A 14,127-nucleotide genomic window follows, 5' to 3' on the forward strand; every position below is an offset into this window, starting at 1 on the left:
CAGGAGAGTGACCATCAACCCCAGGCTCAGAGGGAGTTTGCTCATACTCGGTATGTCCTACCCAAGCGCCTGGCTGTATGTTGTGTGTTGAACATGTAAACGATTTCGGGGGTGGCGACTAGTGTCCATGGAAGGCCACCAGGTTTCACTGCGGTGGATGGGGCAGTGACAGAAACCTCAGCCAAGGCAAAAGCACAGTTAAGTGTGAATTGAAAATCTATTTGCGAACCCTGGAAGGCCAACCCAAATCTACGTACTGAGGCCTATCCGGAAACTTGGCGCTGTATCCGTGGTACTAGAACCTGGCATATCAATCTGGTGTATTATGTTACAGTGTGGAAAAGTACATTACAGTATTATTACATTTCCAATTTAGAAATTGTAATTTCAGGTTAGTAAGTTTTCCAGGTATTGCAAAGTGCTCTATATTAAGTCTACCAAACATAGGCATAACCATCTTTTGAGCAGTTCATTAAGGAAGTTAACATTGTTGTTTACGTAAGTGATGTTTATATCATGCAGCTGATCTTGTTTTGCCAAACTTCATCTGTTGTTTCAAAGGTAGAATCAGGTGGAGGGGGTGGAATAGCTTCTCCTACAACGGTCTAAATTTTGTGAACAGAGTTTAGTCAGGGTTATTTTTAGACCTAGGAGTAAAATAATATCACTATTGTAAAACAATGTTTATTGTAAATTTCAAAATGTTTAATGGTGGATAGACCCCTGGTAAAAAGGCACACTTGGCGACTGTTAATCACGAATGGGAAACCCGGGAAATTTGTAAATTTGTTTCTAGCAGTTCTGTGGCCACCCTTTAAATAAATCTGTTACTAGGATCCAATATAACACTTGTAGTCTTATTGCAAAAGAACAATTTCGTTCAATCATGTTTATGAAATGTACAACTGTTTTAAACTACATTGATTTGCATAAGTACATCAGCACTAGCTGGTAGTGATAAAAACCATTGTATTTAGGGTAATTTGTCATCTTATCAGGTGACAGAGCGCATGCATTAAACAGCCCAGGCTGAAACAGTGTCAACTCCAATACTAAATGAGTGCAGGAGTTGAATAAATTACATGTATGTTTAAAATATTTTTTTTTATTTGTACAAATGAATATACAACATGACTATTTGGTAACAAATAGAAAATATCATAGTGGTAATGTAAAATCAGTATTACTGATAGAGATATGTATTCACTTTTATTACTTTTTGTTAGATTCGAAATGTTGCTTTTTCAACATTTATAGTAAAAAGGAATAGGAATGTTCTGATCCTTGGAAACTGGTTCAAACCTTAAAGTCTGAAATAGTCTATTGTCAGAATTAATCACAATTTAATAATTTTCTGGTTTGTCTAGTTTGGGATGCAAAGGAAATCCAAAATAAGATACCGTTGGTCAACACGTGTTAAAATTTGAGAGATGATAGCAACTCAAATACAATATGTAACTTTGAAATACTTGATGGGATATGAATTTTTAAATCGAACAAAATCAACACCAAATTCATAATAGATTCCATTTGATTTTAGATTTTGGATCAAAATTATAGATGACAAACTGGCCTAGATTTAAGAGTACAGTGACCAACTAAGGTAGTAGGCCTACACAAAGTATATACAGGTTTTTTGCAAATATGTACATATCCATATTTGAGCACATTTTACTTGTCATTTTCCAAACTCAGCTCAATTCTCATGCCTTATTTCAATTCATCATATAAACACTTTCTTATATTGCATTTACTCATGTTTTTATTTTAAATCTATATTTATCTATTGATTTTGAATGTATAAAACATGTATTTACACAACTAACCTATTTACAAGAATTGTGTGATAACTTCAAAGAAAAAAAGTTAATTTTTTTATACACACTCGATAAAAGTTTGTTTTTAATTTTAACATGAAATACAATATAAATTGTATAAAATATCGCTAATCCCGAAAAGCTGCTTTAACTAAAAATATTCCATTTTTCTGCTGTTTGAATCATGGTAGGTGTATTTCTTATAATTTTAATTCAAGATCACAAATTTGGAAGTATTTTTTTAAAAATCATAATGTAATTTAAAACTTGATGTATTATCAAATTTGTGAATTTGGACTAATAAAGCTTCTACAGCAGATCTATAAGAAATTATTTTAGATAAATTGAATTAATTTATTGATATTCTTTTTCTAGAATAATTTGGTCAAACAACCTTCACATTTTGAACTATTAACACAAAACTGTTAAGTTTACAAATGTTGCTTGGATTTATAACCACAACTGATCATCAGACGGATGATTCCTCTGCGTTTGAAGACGAAGTCGTCGTGCCAGAGAATGTTCCGTCACTTCCACCTGTCTGGTAGTCATATCGGTGGTTTAATCTACGCTGGTAGTTGAAAGAGAAGTAGCGTCTGTCGTGGGTCGGGTAGGAGTCACCGATCTCAGCGTAAACATTGTCATCAGCGGTGGAAACCTGATCCACAACCACCGAGTAAGGAATGTCCGAGCCTGCCGAGTAATCCGGACCTATTTGAACTCGTGTTTTGTAGAATGGTTTCACCCTCACCTCAGGAGCATTCACAGGTTTTCGAACGACTCTGTATTTAGAGTTTCTGTCCGCATAGTTACTCTCGTCAAAACCGGGTACTCTTACACCGTGAACTACAATTTTAGTTTTGAACTCCTCACTCAACCGTTCGTCTATACTGCCTATTGAAGGCGTAGGTGTTACTCTTGTGCCTATTGAAGGCGTAGGTGTTCCTCTGGTGCCTATCGAAGGTGTAGGTGTTACTCTGGTGCCTATCGAAGGTGTAGGTGTTACTCTGGTGCCTATTGAAGGCGTAGGTGTTCCTCTGGTGCCTATTGAAGGCGTAGGTGTTACTCGGGTGCTTATCGAAGGTGTAGGTGTTACTCGGGTGTCTCTCTTCGGAGGAGTTCTCTCTACCGGTTTCCTGGTAGAACTGTTCTCCGGGGAAGTGTTGTTGATTGGAGTGGCCCAGACCATCTGATGCTCTGCGACCACCTGAGATCTTAGTGACTGTGGTTCTTCTACTTCCTCCGCTACATTTGAGTACAAGTGTTGGTTGTCGTGCACTTCCACCTCACCTCTCAGAGTCGGCTGTGGTCTAGACGACGTCTGATCAGGTCTTCTCGGTAACGGCCGATTAATCGGCCGTAGATCTTCAGGCATAGAAGCAGAAAACCGAAACGAAGCAGACTTAACTGTTTTCTTATCACCGAGAGATATTTTCCTTGATTTTGTTGTCGGTTTTTCCTTCTCCTCCTGTTTCTCCAAGTGCTCCTTCGGGTAAATATGATGAATCACTTTCAGCTGCCTACACCATTTGTCACTGTTTTCTCTGCAGTACCTCAAAGCGTTTTGTACCAATGGCGATTGGAAGACCCGCCTCTCGTCTGAGTCCCGACGACCCAAGCGAAGAACGTAGAATCTTGAGTTGACGTCAATCTCCAACAACCTGTATTGGCTGCTGCTTGTCTCATCGTCCCGCGAAGGTAGAATGCAAGTCAATATCACATCCTCCTTCTTGTAGGTTTCCAAAAGCATTGAACCTACAGAAATGTCAGACATTAGTTTTACGTGATTATGGAATGGATTTAAATTAATTTATAAATTCATAGGGAGCAATCAGTGTCTCCATAGATCTCAGTCGGTAATACATTATTACATTGATAATTTTTTACAGTAAAAAAATGCTTCAATGAAGAACAAAAAAAAAAAAATACATTTGCATTAGCAATTTGAATCACCAAATTGATCTTGCTTAACAAATATTGCTTGAAAACTCTTGTCTATTTAGAATACTAACTGATCAAAATGTTTTTTGTGTATTTAGCATCACAAAAGATCAATTTTTCAGGATAAAATTTTGAGTCACAATGTCAGATAATCAGGATGTGATTTAGAGATTGAGAGAGTGATATTTGATTTTTGCTTGGTAGCTTGTGACCTGCAGCCACTCAGTTAGAAAAACATCACGTAATATTGTAATGCAGTTAACTCAGGTGTCTCACCTTGCGGTTTTTGCATGGAAATGATGCACACTCTAACAGGCAGTGGGAAGGTCCGCAACAGTTTGTTCAGTTGGTAGACTTTACTAACGGTATCATCGTTGGTCGTGTTGGCAGTGGCGATTGCGTAGAACTGTCCATGGGTTGTAACAGGAATGTACAGCACCTCCAGAAAAAAATTAAACTCAAGCAACTTTCTAGAAGATTATTGATAAATTCTAATTTGCTGTTAGTTTTAAAATAGGATAGGGAGAACATTTGGACATCACTGGAAAAAAATCCCTATCACGTTGATACTTGATTAATGATCAACACTTCTTAGGATAATTTCATCATTCATGTTAGTTGTTGTTCACAACTATGCCAAGTTTTTTTTTTATATTCTACGTTGAGTAACCTTAGTTTCTTTTCTATTCTTATTTAAGTAAAATTTTGACAAAATATTAAAGGAACTAAAGTTTCACATGAGTCTCCACCATGACGTCCAAATAGATCTGGCAAGTGGCAAACTAGTTTACTTTTTCTGAGACAGAGAAAATCTTAAAATTCCACATAAGTGGTTAGCTCTTAGTGATGTAGGGTTGCGACGTACTCCAGAGTTCTTGAATGTTTTCAAGGTCTTTTATACCATAAAACCACGGTGATTACCTGGTCAGTACTTGTGAGACACTGAGCGTATCTGTTAGCCTCCGTTCGACCAATCAGAGGCCACGAGAGCCTCTTACTGCGAGTGGACTGGTTTGCCAAGTCTTGGTAGACAGCAAGCAGTTTTAATACTTGACCACTTCTGATGTTTGTCTTGGTGTACTGTTGCCTTGTTCCATCTGAAAAAAGATTTATTAATTCAGTTGTTATCAAACCAATATGTACAGATAGTATTAGCCAGGTGAACGTTTATTGGGCCCGAACACTGTGACACTATTGTGAGCCACTGACTTACATAAGAATAACAAAAGGAAGCGTTGTACATTATATAAATAGTTTGTGAGGATCCAGAAATGTTGAGTCCAAATTTAATATTTTTTATTAAGAAGAGCACTGCATTCAAGCTGTAACTATAGCATAGGAGCTTTTGGTGCGGTCCAGTAGCACAAAAATCTGTAAATTTTCTTGGATCAGTAACTGATCCCCTCCCTGTTTTGAACCACAAAAAGCTATTGACTTTTCTCAGGATTTAACTGATGACCTTTTGTAACCTAGTAAGTTTATAAATATTTTCGGTTCTTCATGGTCAAAAATCATTGCAGTGGCGGCCTCAGGATTTTATTTTGGGGAGATGCCCCCTCTCATACAAAGTAAAATTAAAACCAAAAATGTTTTATATTAGGAGAGGAGGTGCACCTTGAAGGGAAATTTTGGGGTAGTCAATTCCCTCGGGGACAGCCAATGGAGTAATGCAAGATAAATCAACCCCCTTACAGAATGTCTATTTACCTGCGCTGGTTCGGTTGTTGAGGGTGTACCCCACAATGTCACTCATGCAGAGGAAAGCTGTCACTTGCGCTGTGACCAGACGATGTACAGAGTTGTAGCATCTTGCCTTCACCTGCCCACGCTCGGTCACCACCGAGAACCATCCTGTGGCAAACAGATTACGCTTAGTGTCAAGTCTTAATGTAATCGCTATGATCTAGCATTGCTGAAAAAGTAAAGGTAGAGGTTCACCACTCAGGGTCTCTGGTATAACAAATGGTTTGCTGGATACAAAGTAGGAGGATTAAATTGTGAATGCAAACTTAGAATGTTTACTATCAAAAAAAAACTCTATGCAGATTTTTATTCTTAGTGCAAACCTAACTAATACACATGGCGACATGTTTTGCTTTCATTGTAAATTCAAGTGTTTACAACTCAATCAAATTGAACCTAATTTGTTTTCAGAAAAGAATTAAATCTCTGGGAGTATAATTTAGTTCTAGTAGAAGTTTTTTTTCAAAACAAATTTTTAAAATAATTACCATTCAGCCTTTGATTTAATACGAAAAACCCATATAAACAGTGCATGAAGTTCATTTGTGCGTTATTCAATTGTATTGTTTTCTGATTGGCCTTCTTGATGCCCACGTTTGATCATTTCGTATTTTGTTAACGCTCGTTTCTTGTACATATCTTATAATAATAATGTCTTTATTGCTCTTTGACAATTATACATTGTATAGCAAACGTCAATTAATACAAAATCTTACCTACTCTTGACAAACTAAAGTTCATGCTTTAAATTAATTGGAACTCTTCAACTATCATCAGATTACCCCTTCACTCATGGTTGTCACTCTCAGTAACTTTACCACTGACATACTGATCTATGTAATTCAGTCATTCAGTAAGAATGGAATGGTAATGATGGTTAAAAATCTATCAACACTAACGTTCTTAATTATAACAACTCTGTATACAAAGGAATGTATTTTCAGGACAGTATTTAATTCACGTACTGAACTATAACAGTAGTTCAGTCATGCATCATAGTTAAAAGTCAATGTTGTTGAACACTATAAACCAATTTTTATTGATTTTAAAATTCTTACTGTTGTTAACTTGTATATTTTTATTTATTCTTAATTATTTTCAAGAATTTGAATGTTTTTTAACTGCCGTAAAGATATCCACCAGCACAATACCCGTTTCAGACATAAACTTGACATTCCCTGTTAAACAGGAGAAATCCAAGAATAGCTATGAAATAGTGGACATGAATGTATTAATAAGATTCCTACATTTATGTTTTCACTCCCATATCTTTTAAACAGATAGTGTTCCAAAGGCTAGCCGTTAACCATTTTTACGAACTCAAAGACTTTTTCCTACAGTTACCTAACAATGCACACTGATTTGAGAAAGCAAAGTGGCCAATTCGCTCATCAGTGAGACAATGTTAACATTGTCTCACTCTAATTACTTTGTCTCACTCCAGATTTGCAACATGAAGGCACGAAACAGTGAGCGCGTAACATGCAGACAAGGTCGTATGCACGCGAAATACGTTGGCAGCATTGGCTGTAAATCAGCTGGTCAGCTGTTGCATTGTTGTATTTGTCACTTCACATTAAATGCCATATTAAAAGTTCAATTCTGTGTTAAAATATGTCATGTTTCTTTGTCAATTTATTTGTTTTATGGTAACTGTAGGGAAAATATAATCTGCAACTCGAGTGCAAAGTGCAATTGCCTCACTCGAGAAACCATTCCTCTCGTAAGTATTTCTCTCGTTAAAGTTATGTTTTTAGTTGTCACTGCCTTAACTGTGCCTTCACCCAATACAACCCGTCTAGTTTTGTAATGTTTCCTAAATTTCAAATGTTTCTTTACTTCTCGATAGTGATAAACTCTGTGATATTAGTATTCGATTTTTTTTGTAGACTTCAAAGTACACTCTGTAACACACTTCTCAATTTGACAACTAGCTGCTCTGTATGAAGAATGTTTGAATTTTCCAATACATTGTAATATGTCTACTGGAAATTAACATGTCTTTATAACATTTTATTTTTAACCATTGGCATTGGCACTTCCAGATAAGCTGTTAGGTCAAAACTGTGGATCCCATCCACGACCTCACCTAGGCCTCTGCCTCTCTCTCGTTACAAGTTATTGACCATACTGATACCAGTACTGACCACTTAGAGTCAATTCACCTATCCGAGGACCACGCAAGCATGACGCCGCGCCATCATCGCATGTTTCATAATATTTAATTAGACGTTAGGCAGTTTCCCCGGTCCACTGGCCTCGACTACTTCACTAGATCACAATCGAAGGGGAATTATCCACTGCGTCGCTCAGGGTTGTTGAAGCTATTGCTTGAATATTTTTATCGACTATTGGATACAAGTTAACTACGAGTTGAATATTTTATTTGACTTTGATTAGTACAGTCTCGACTGTGCACGGCCGTGGCAGTCGGACAAGCGGAAATGTGAACATAAACAAACCATTGTTAACGAGTTAATATTCATCAAATTAACGAAAGGTATTAGGTTTCAAGCAAATTTTAGTCCAGGTTTTGTCTTTCATTTGAACCAATATTTTACCATTTTGGATCCATAGTCACGACCAACAATAAAACCGACGAAGTAAAACACTAATTCTGGCTTCTGTAATTAATCAGGAGTCAATAATTTTGCATTATTGACCGTCAGATGCCAGGCTAAACAGTGGTTGTCCTAGCGCCGATCAGCAAAAACATGCGTTCACGTTGAAGCATGACAATCATGCACTGTAAGCTTCATTACCGAGGAGAAAATTTTATATGATTCTTAAATATATATTTTCCGTGTGAATTGCTTTCCGGTGTTTTAAAACTTTTGTTTCAGAGGATGAAGAAGTCACAGTTTAAGTCAATATATTTAAATGTAGTTTGACAAAATAATAAAAATAAAAAGTAGCCCGCGGTTTCAAAAGCTTTAAAATGAGATATTTTGCAACTTTTTATCATAATAAAAAATGCCGTAATATGCATCAACCATTAACATTGCCGTTATGGGCAGAAAATCCAAGACGGCCGGCGGACCTACAGGTCTAGATTCTAGCTATAGATGCGTAGGGTAGGAAAAAGGCAGGCCTTAATAGTTTCCAAAGGGCCATATTTCCTAGCTTACTGAAAACCCCAAATTCATAACGATAGGTACGTGTTATATAAGATATGTTATGTATGAGGTTTAAACATTTGTGACGAAACGTGCTAAAACAATGTCAAAGAACAGTCAAGTGCATGTTCCAAAACTACGGCGCGTATTTTTCAAGTACAGTCTTAACAAACGGAAATAGAACACGGTTTCACGGTGCTTTATCGTCTTAAAGGAGGGTCGGATAGCAAGAAAAGTAGGGTAATCGCGACTAATTTTTCTAACATTACAGAAAGCCCTCAAACGCAAAACATTCATACAACTACATATAGTTTAAAACGTGAAATGTGTAGCCTACTCTCTGTCTTTATCCCTCTGAACAATTACATAAGTCGTTGGCCAGGCATGTGAGTGATGGCCGAGCCGTCAGCCCATCCCTAGCCTCACACCTAGCTATTAAACTCCACGCCTACGTTACCAGCTAAGCTCACTTCATTCATCATTCCTTTGCAAGCTCATGTCTAAATTGATCTGAGCTAGACAATTCTACAAGAGGATTATCCTATCAGAGATTCTTCAAACTCTAGTTGCTACTCGCTAGCGAGGGTTCTTCATATATTGGACTAAGCTAGAGAATTTTTTTCTGATAGGATTATTATTGGAGGCTAGATTCTCAAAGAGTATAATATTGCAAAACTCCAGTTGCTACTCGCTAGCGTGAGTCACCCTTTGTACATGGATCTGGTCTAGACTTTTTCCAAAGAGGATTTTTCTCCGAGGTCAGATTCATCAAGAGTATCACAATGTTCAACTCCAGTTGCGACTCGCTAGCTAGAGTCATCCTTTATACATTGATCTGATCTAGACTTTTCCCAAAGAGGATTATTCTCCTAGACTAGATTCTTCAAGAGTATCACAATGTTCAATTCCAGTTGCTACTCGCTAGCTAGAGTCATCCTTTATACATTGATCTGATCTAGACTTTTTCCAAAGAGGATTATTCTCCTAGACTAGATTCTTCAAGAGTATCACAATGTTCAACTCCAGTTGCGACTCGCTAGCTAGAGTCATCCTTTATACATTAATCTGAGCTAGACTTTTTCCAAAGAGGATTATTCTCCGACGTTAGATTCTTCAAGAGTATCACAATGTTCAATTTCTGTTGCTACTCGCTAGCTAGAGTCACCCTTTATACATTGATCTGATCTAGACTTTTCCCAAAGAGGATTATTCTCCTAGACTAGATTCTTCAAGAGTATCACAATGTGCAACTTCGGTTGCTACTCGCTAGTGAGAGTCATCCATTGCCAGCAACGTTTATACATTGAACTAAGCTATAGAGTTTTAAGAGGATTATATCCTAGGTTAGATTTTGTTCAAGAGAAATGCAATTATTATGGTCAACTCCACTTGCAACTAGCTAGCGAGAGTAGTCGTGGGTGTCCAACGTGCGAGCTTTGTGGGACGCATAACGCCAGAGTCACTTCTCACTTGCCTCTGTTTACAACATCCTGTCCCAGCCTTCTCTCCTGGCTACGGTCGTCAGTCAGACACGCTCAGCAAGGTCAGCGTGATAACACGTTACCGCTGACGGAAAACATGTGTAATTCAATCAATAATGGTAATGAAGGTTATTGAAAATCCATCAATACTTTTGACGTTGTTAATTATACCTCTGTGCGCGTAGGATGGTATAGCTGTAATGAATTCACATAACGCTTGCGAATATTTATTGCCGGTTTGGAATAATGTATGGGTTGATTAGAGTAAGCCTAACTGTAATTGATGACTAGATTGCAAATATATTTTTCCTAACTGAAAAAAGAGCACGTTTAGCCTACTACGTGCTCCTGAATTTAGTAAATACAAAATACAGGATACAACTTCCTTAATTAACAACCGCGTTAGGAATCGTGCGTTTAATCATAGATAAACTAATTACTTTATCTGTAGCAGGCCTACGTTGAAACAAAGGAGTTACACCTCAAACCTCATTCCCATTCAACGACGATGACCGGATTATCTCAGCGAGTGGAGCTCAAGGCGTATCTGACCAAAATCTGGGCCCAAGGCAAGGATAACTCAATAAATTGTCAGCCTTGAGTTAAGATTATCAAAGCTAATGGTCTGCCTCTAAATGGTATCGCCACGCCGCGGGATGTTGCTTTTGATTAAATGTCATTCATTGTTTGCGTTGACATTCACATCATGTGATTGTGATACGTGACATTAATGATTTGTCCAGTCTCGCGAAGATAGCAATAACATAGATAAATTGTTCAACGCAAGGCGCAACACACGCCCTTCCCAAAATAGTATTATACGCGTGAAAGATTTAAATTTTGTTTTAGGAACAGTATTGGTCGAAACGTAAAACGCAAATGATCTTTTGTTTCTCCCGATTTTTTGCCAGTGGCTCGTAATTTCCAAAGTAGATTACTTTTTTTAAATCTTTCCAAAAACACAAAAATCGACGTTGATCAAATGTTTTGTTTAGTTACGTGAAACATGTTTCTAATTGTGACGACATGGATATTGATAAAATTGATTCACATCAAGAACAAGCTCCTGCTCATTCAGCAGTTCACGTTGGATGAGGCTGTGAAGGACCACGTTTTTTGAGTGAAGGATGAATGTAGAAATGAGTGAGAGGGTCCTGTCCTTTGTAACTTTGTTACGGACTACATCAGCTGTTTCAGTTATCAGGATTCATATAAACTAGTGGTCGTCCTGTGGTCGAAACTCGACCAAAAATAATTAATGTACAGACTTCTCTATTTTCTCCCCACACTGTAAATAAAACATGTGATTGGGATTTCTTCCATTTGTTTTGTTTTTCTGTTTACATTTTGTTGTTATTTCGTCACCATCATGGCAACCCAGTTGGTCCATGTTAATTTTTTGAAGTTTTCAAATTCGTTTTTTGTGCTTATTTTTTAGCCTATTTTAATTTATAAAGGGATTCTGCGCATCTACAGGCAAATATCTTTCTAACAGTATGCGTAGATTTCCCCTGCGATGCACACGAGCTGAGAAAAAAGGTTTTAAAGAAACATGCTTGCCTATTAATATATAGATAGATACAATGCACAGCTGGGTCCAGTTTCGAACCATCAAAAAACTACTGACTTTTATCGGGATAGAACCAGCGACCTTTTGATTGTTGGGAAAGCACTACAATCACTGTCTACCTGAGACTCGTCGGGCGTTAAACCATTATTCAGTCCCCAGGTCCTTCGGGAATGTTCCATCACACACACCATAGCGAGTCTACAGTCGACGTTTCCCCAAAGTTCCAAACACGTCTTACCCTGGTAGGTGTCAGGTATGACGACTAGAGAGACGAGGTCTGACCCGTGCTTGGTCTTCACCTCACTCCTCGCCTCCACCTTGCCACTGCGGTACTGCCTGAACATGAGGAGTTGGCCGTGCAGCAGCGCCATGGGGCCGGCCTCCTCGGAGTCCACTGACACCGGCTCCTGAGGGACGATGTTCACCACCCGCGGCAGCGAGTACCTGGAACAAACAAGGGCATTGTCAGTCTCACGTGTCTCGAAGCATCGAAGACCAAGTGTTAGTTGTAGTAGCAGATGTTGGTTTGGATTTTTCAAATTTTAACCAACCAAAGATGTTGAAGAACGTTTAATTTTAATATTTGTGTAGGTTTGTGGTCTATCATGTTAGAGTGCAACCAAATTTGTTAAGGGTGTTCATAATTAACTACTGTAGTTTGTAAAGATAACTTTTGCACTGCCCAACAGGTGATATGGTTCGTGAACATTTCTGAATACTATACGCAATTGCACTGAGAAGCTCTAGAATATTATTTTCGAAATTTAAAAAAATATTTATACCGTAGGGGAGACCGGGGATACTTGATACAGTTTTATAACTTATATTTTTCTATTTTTTCCTATTTTCCCTAGAACCACCTAACCAGTTTTTTCTGTTAACAGAACATTTTGGTTAGCTAAACCCAAAGTTTCAAACATTAAAAATCATGTTATATATTTTTTTATTTTTATTTAATAAAAGCCTGCAAAGTGTATCAATTCTCCCCAGGGGTGGGATACTTGAGACAGCTTTGGGGACACTTGATACACAGGGTTAAATTGGTTATAATAGTAAGAACTCACAAGATATGTTTATGGTTTTATTCAAAAAGTATAAAAAACAGCTTACAGTTATATTAAAAATACAAGTCTAGGCTATAATTGAACTTTTAAAAGACAAAATTTAACCTTACAAATTGGTTTTCCTTCACAAAATAAACATTACTTTCGTTAACAATATAACTAGGCCACCTGAAGAACATTTATAGATATATTAAAATACATCGGATATTGGCCATGTTTCATAACAAAGTCAAGATAATTTTTGTCTTATTCGATACATAGTCCTTCAAATTTTTCATTGAAAAGAAAACATGTCAATCTGTCATTTTTTTCTTGAAATTTGGGTGGTGACAGTTTTTTTTCAATTTGACCGTCATCGATACAGCTGATGTCTTCACAATCAGGCCACTTAAACTTACTGCCTTCGATGTGGCGAGCAAACTTAACGTTCCATTCATCAAAAGAAATTTTCTCCTTAAGGACTCCCACGAATCTACGAACCTTTTTCTTTGACCTATAGGCTACGAGCACCCAGTCTCCAACATTTATTGAATTATCTTCTTCTTCCGACAGTGGTTCTGGTTCAAAGTTACTGGAACTCCCACTTGACTCCCACTCTTCTTCTTCAGATGAGGGTTGCGTATGTTTTGTGCTTGATTTAAATTTTTTCACAGGCCTACTTTTTGATGTAAACAAATTTAATTTCACTTTCTTCTGATTCTTTTTTTCCTCCTTTTCCTTCACTTCTTTCTCAATTTGTAATTTAACAGGGGTGTCTGTTAAAATAAGAGTTTTGCCCTTTTTCTTCCCACCTTTTCTTTGGGCCTTCCTAGGACCTGCCTTCGGATATGGAGCTATGTCTTCAGGGGTAAGAATGTGGCGCTCCCCTTCTCTCTCTTTCAAGTTCTTAGAGACAGGAGTACTTGTTACTTCAATCTCTAGGCCTATTACAGGAGATAAATAATTGTCAGTTGGAATATCGCTTGACGTTCCTGGATTTGAACTCGTGTTATTAGGCCCGGTGGGTTGCTGGTCTGAGGAGTTTCCTTCAGAAGCCTCCGGGTTTGGTCTGTCTGTGGTTGAGGCTGGAAGAAAATCTTCGTCTGTAAACACCTCACGCTTAAATGGGTGAATTCCAGTTGCCTGAAACCCCGAAATAATATTTTTTGGGGTAAATGACACTGGGAAAGCTGCTCCCACAATTTCTCCTATGTTGTATATGGTCATAGGCGTCCCTGGGTGGTTCAACAACCATTGCTGTGCTGCCCTGTCACATGCTCCCTTAAACGGTGCGTAAACAGCAACATCAAGTGGTTGCAGTCGGTGACTAGTATGAGGTGGAAATGTCAAAAGTATGATTCCAGATTTTTTTGCCAAATCAATAATGTCGAGTGATATGTGTGTTTCACTATTGTC

At 37.7% G+C, this 14,127-nt stretch overlaps 1 protein-coding gene across 2 annotated transcripts in view; it reads right to left on the minus strand.

Annotated features, from left to right (window-relative positions):
* Positions 1-1,128: 1,128 nt before the first annotated feature.
* LOC129005749 (uncharacterized) overlaps positions 1,129-14,127 on the minus strand; it is a 99,579-nt gene continuing 86,580 nt past the window's right edge. For both annotated transcript variants that reach the window (XM_054434742.1, XM_054434741.1), the window contains 5 exons: positions 11,907-12,112; positions 5,466-5,609; positions 4,680-4,855; positions 4,035-4,197; positions 1,129-3,572 (listed from right to left, as the gene is read on the minus strand). In XM_054434742.1, the coding sequence (XP_054290717.1) occupies positions 2,287-3,572; positions 4,035-4,197; positions 4,680-4,855; positions 5,466-5,609; positions 11,907-12,112 (1,975 nt within the window). In that variant the 3' untranslated portion in view covers positions 1,129-2,286. The remainder of the gene's footprint in view (positions 3,573-4,034; positions 4,198-4,679; positions 4,856-5,465; positions 5,610-11,906; positions 12,113-14,127) is intronic.

Source organism: Macrosteles quadrilineatus, unplaced genomic scaffold (genome assembly GCF_028750875.1).
Source record: "Macrosteles quadrilineatus isolate MER2022 unplaced genomic scaffold, UCM_ALF_1.0 Scaffold_32__1_contigs__length_1466915, whole genome shotgun sequence".
Classification (NCBI taxonomy): Eukaryota; Metazoa; Arthropoda; class Insecta; order Hemiptera; family Cicadellidae; genus Macrosteles; species Macrosteles quadrilineatus.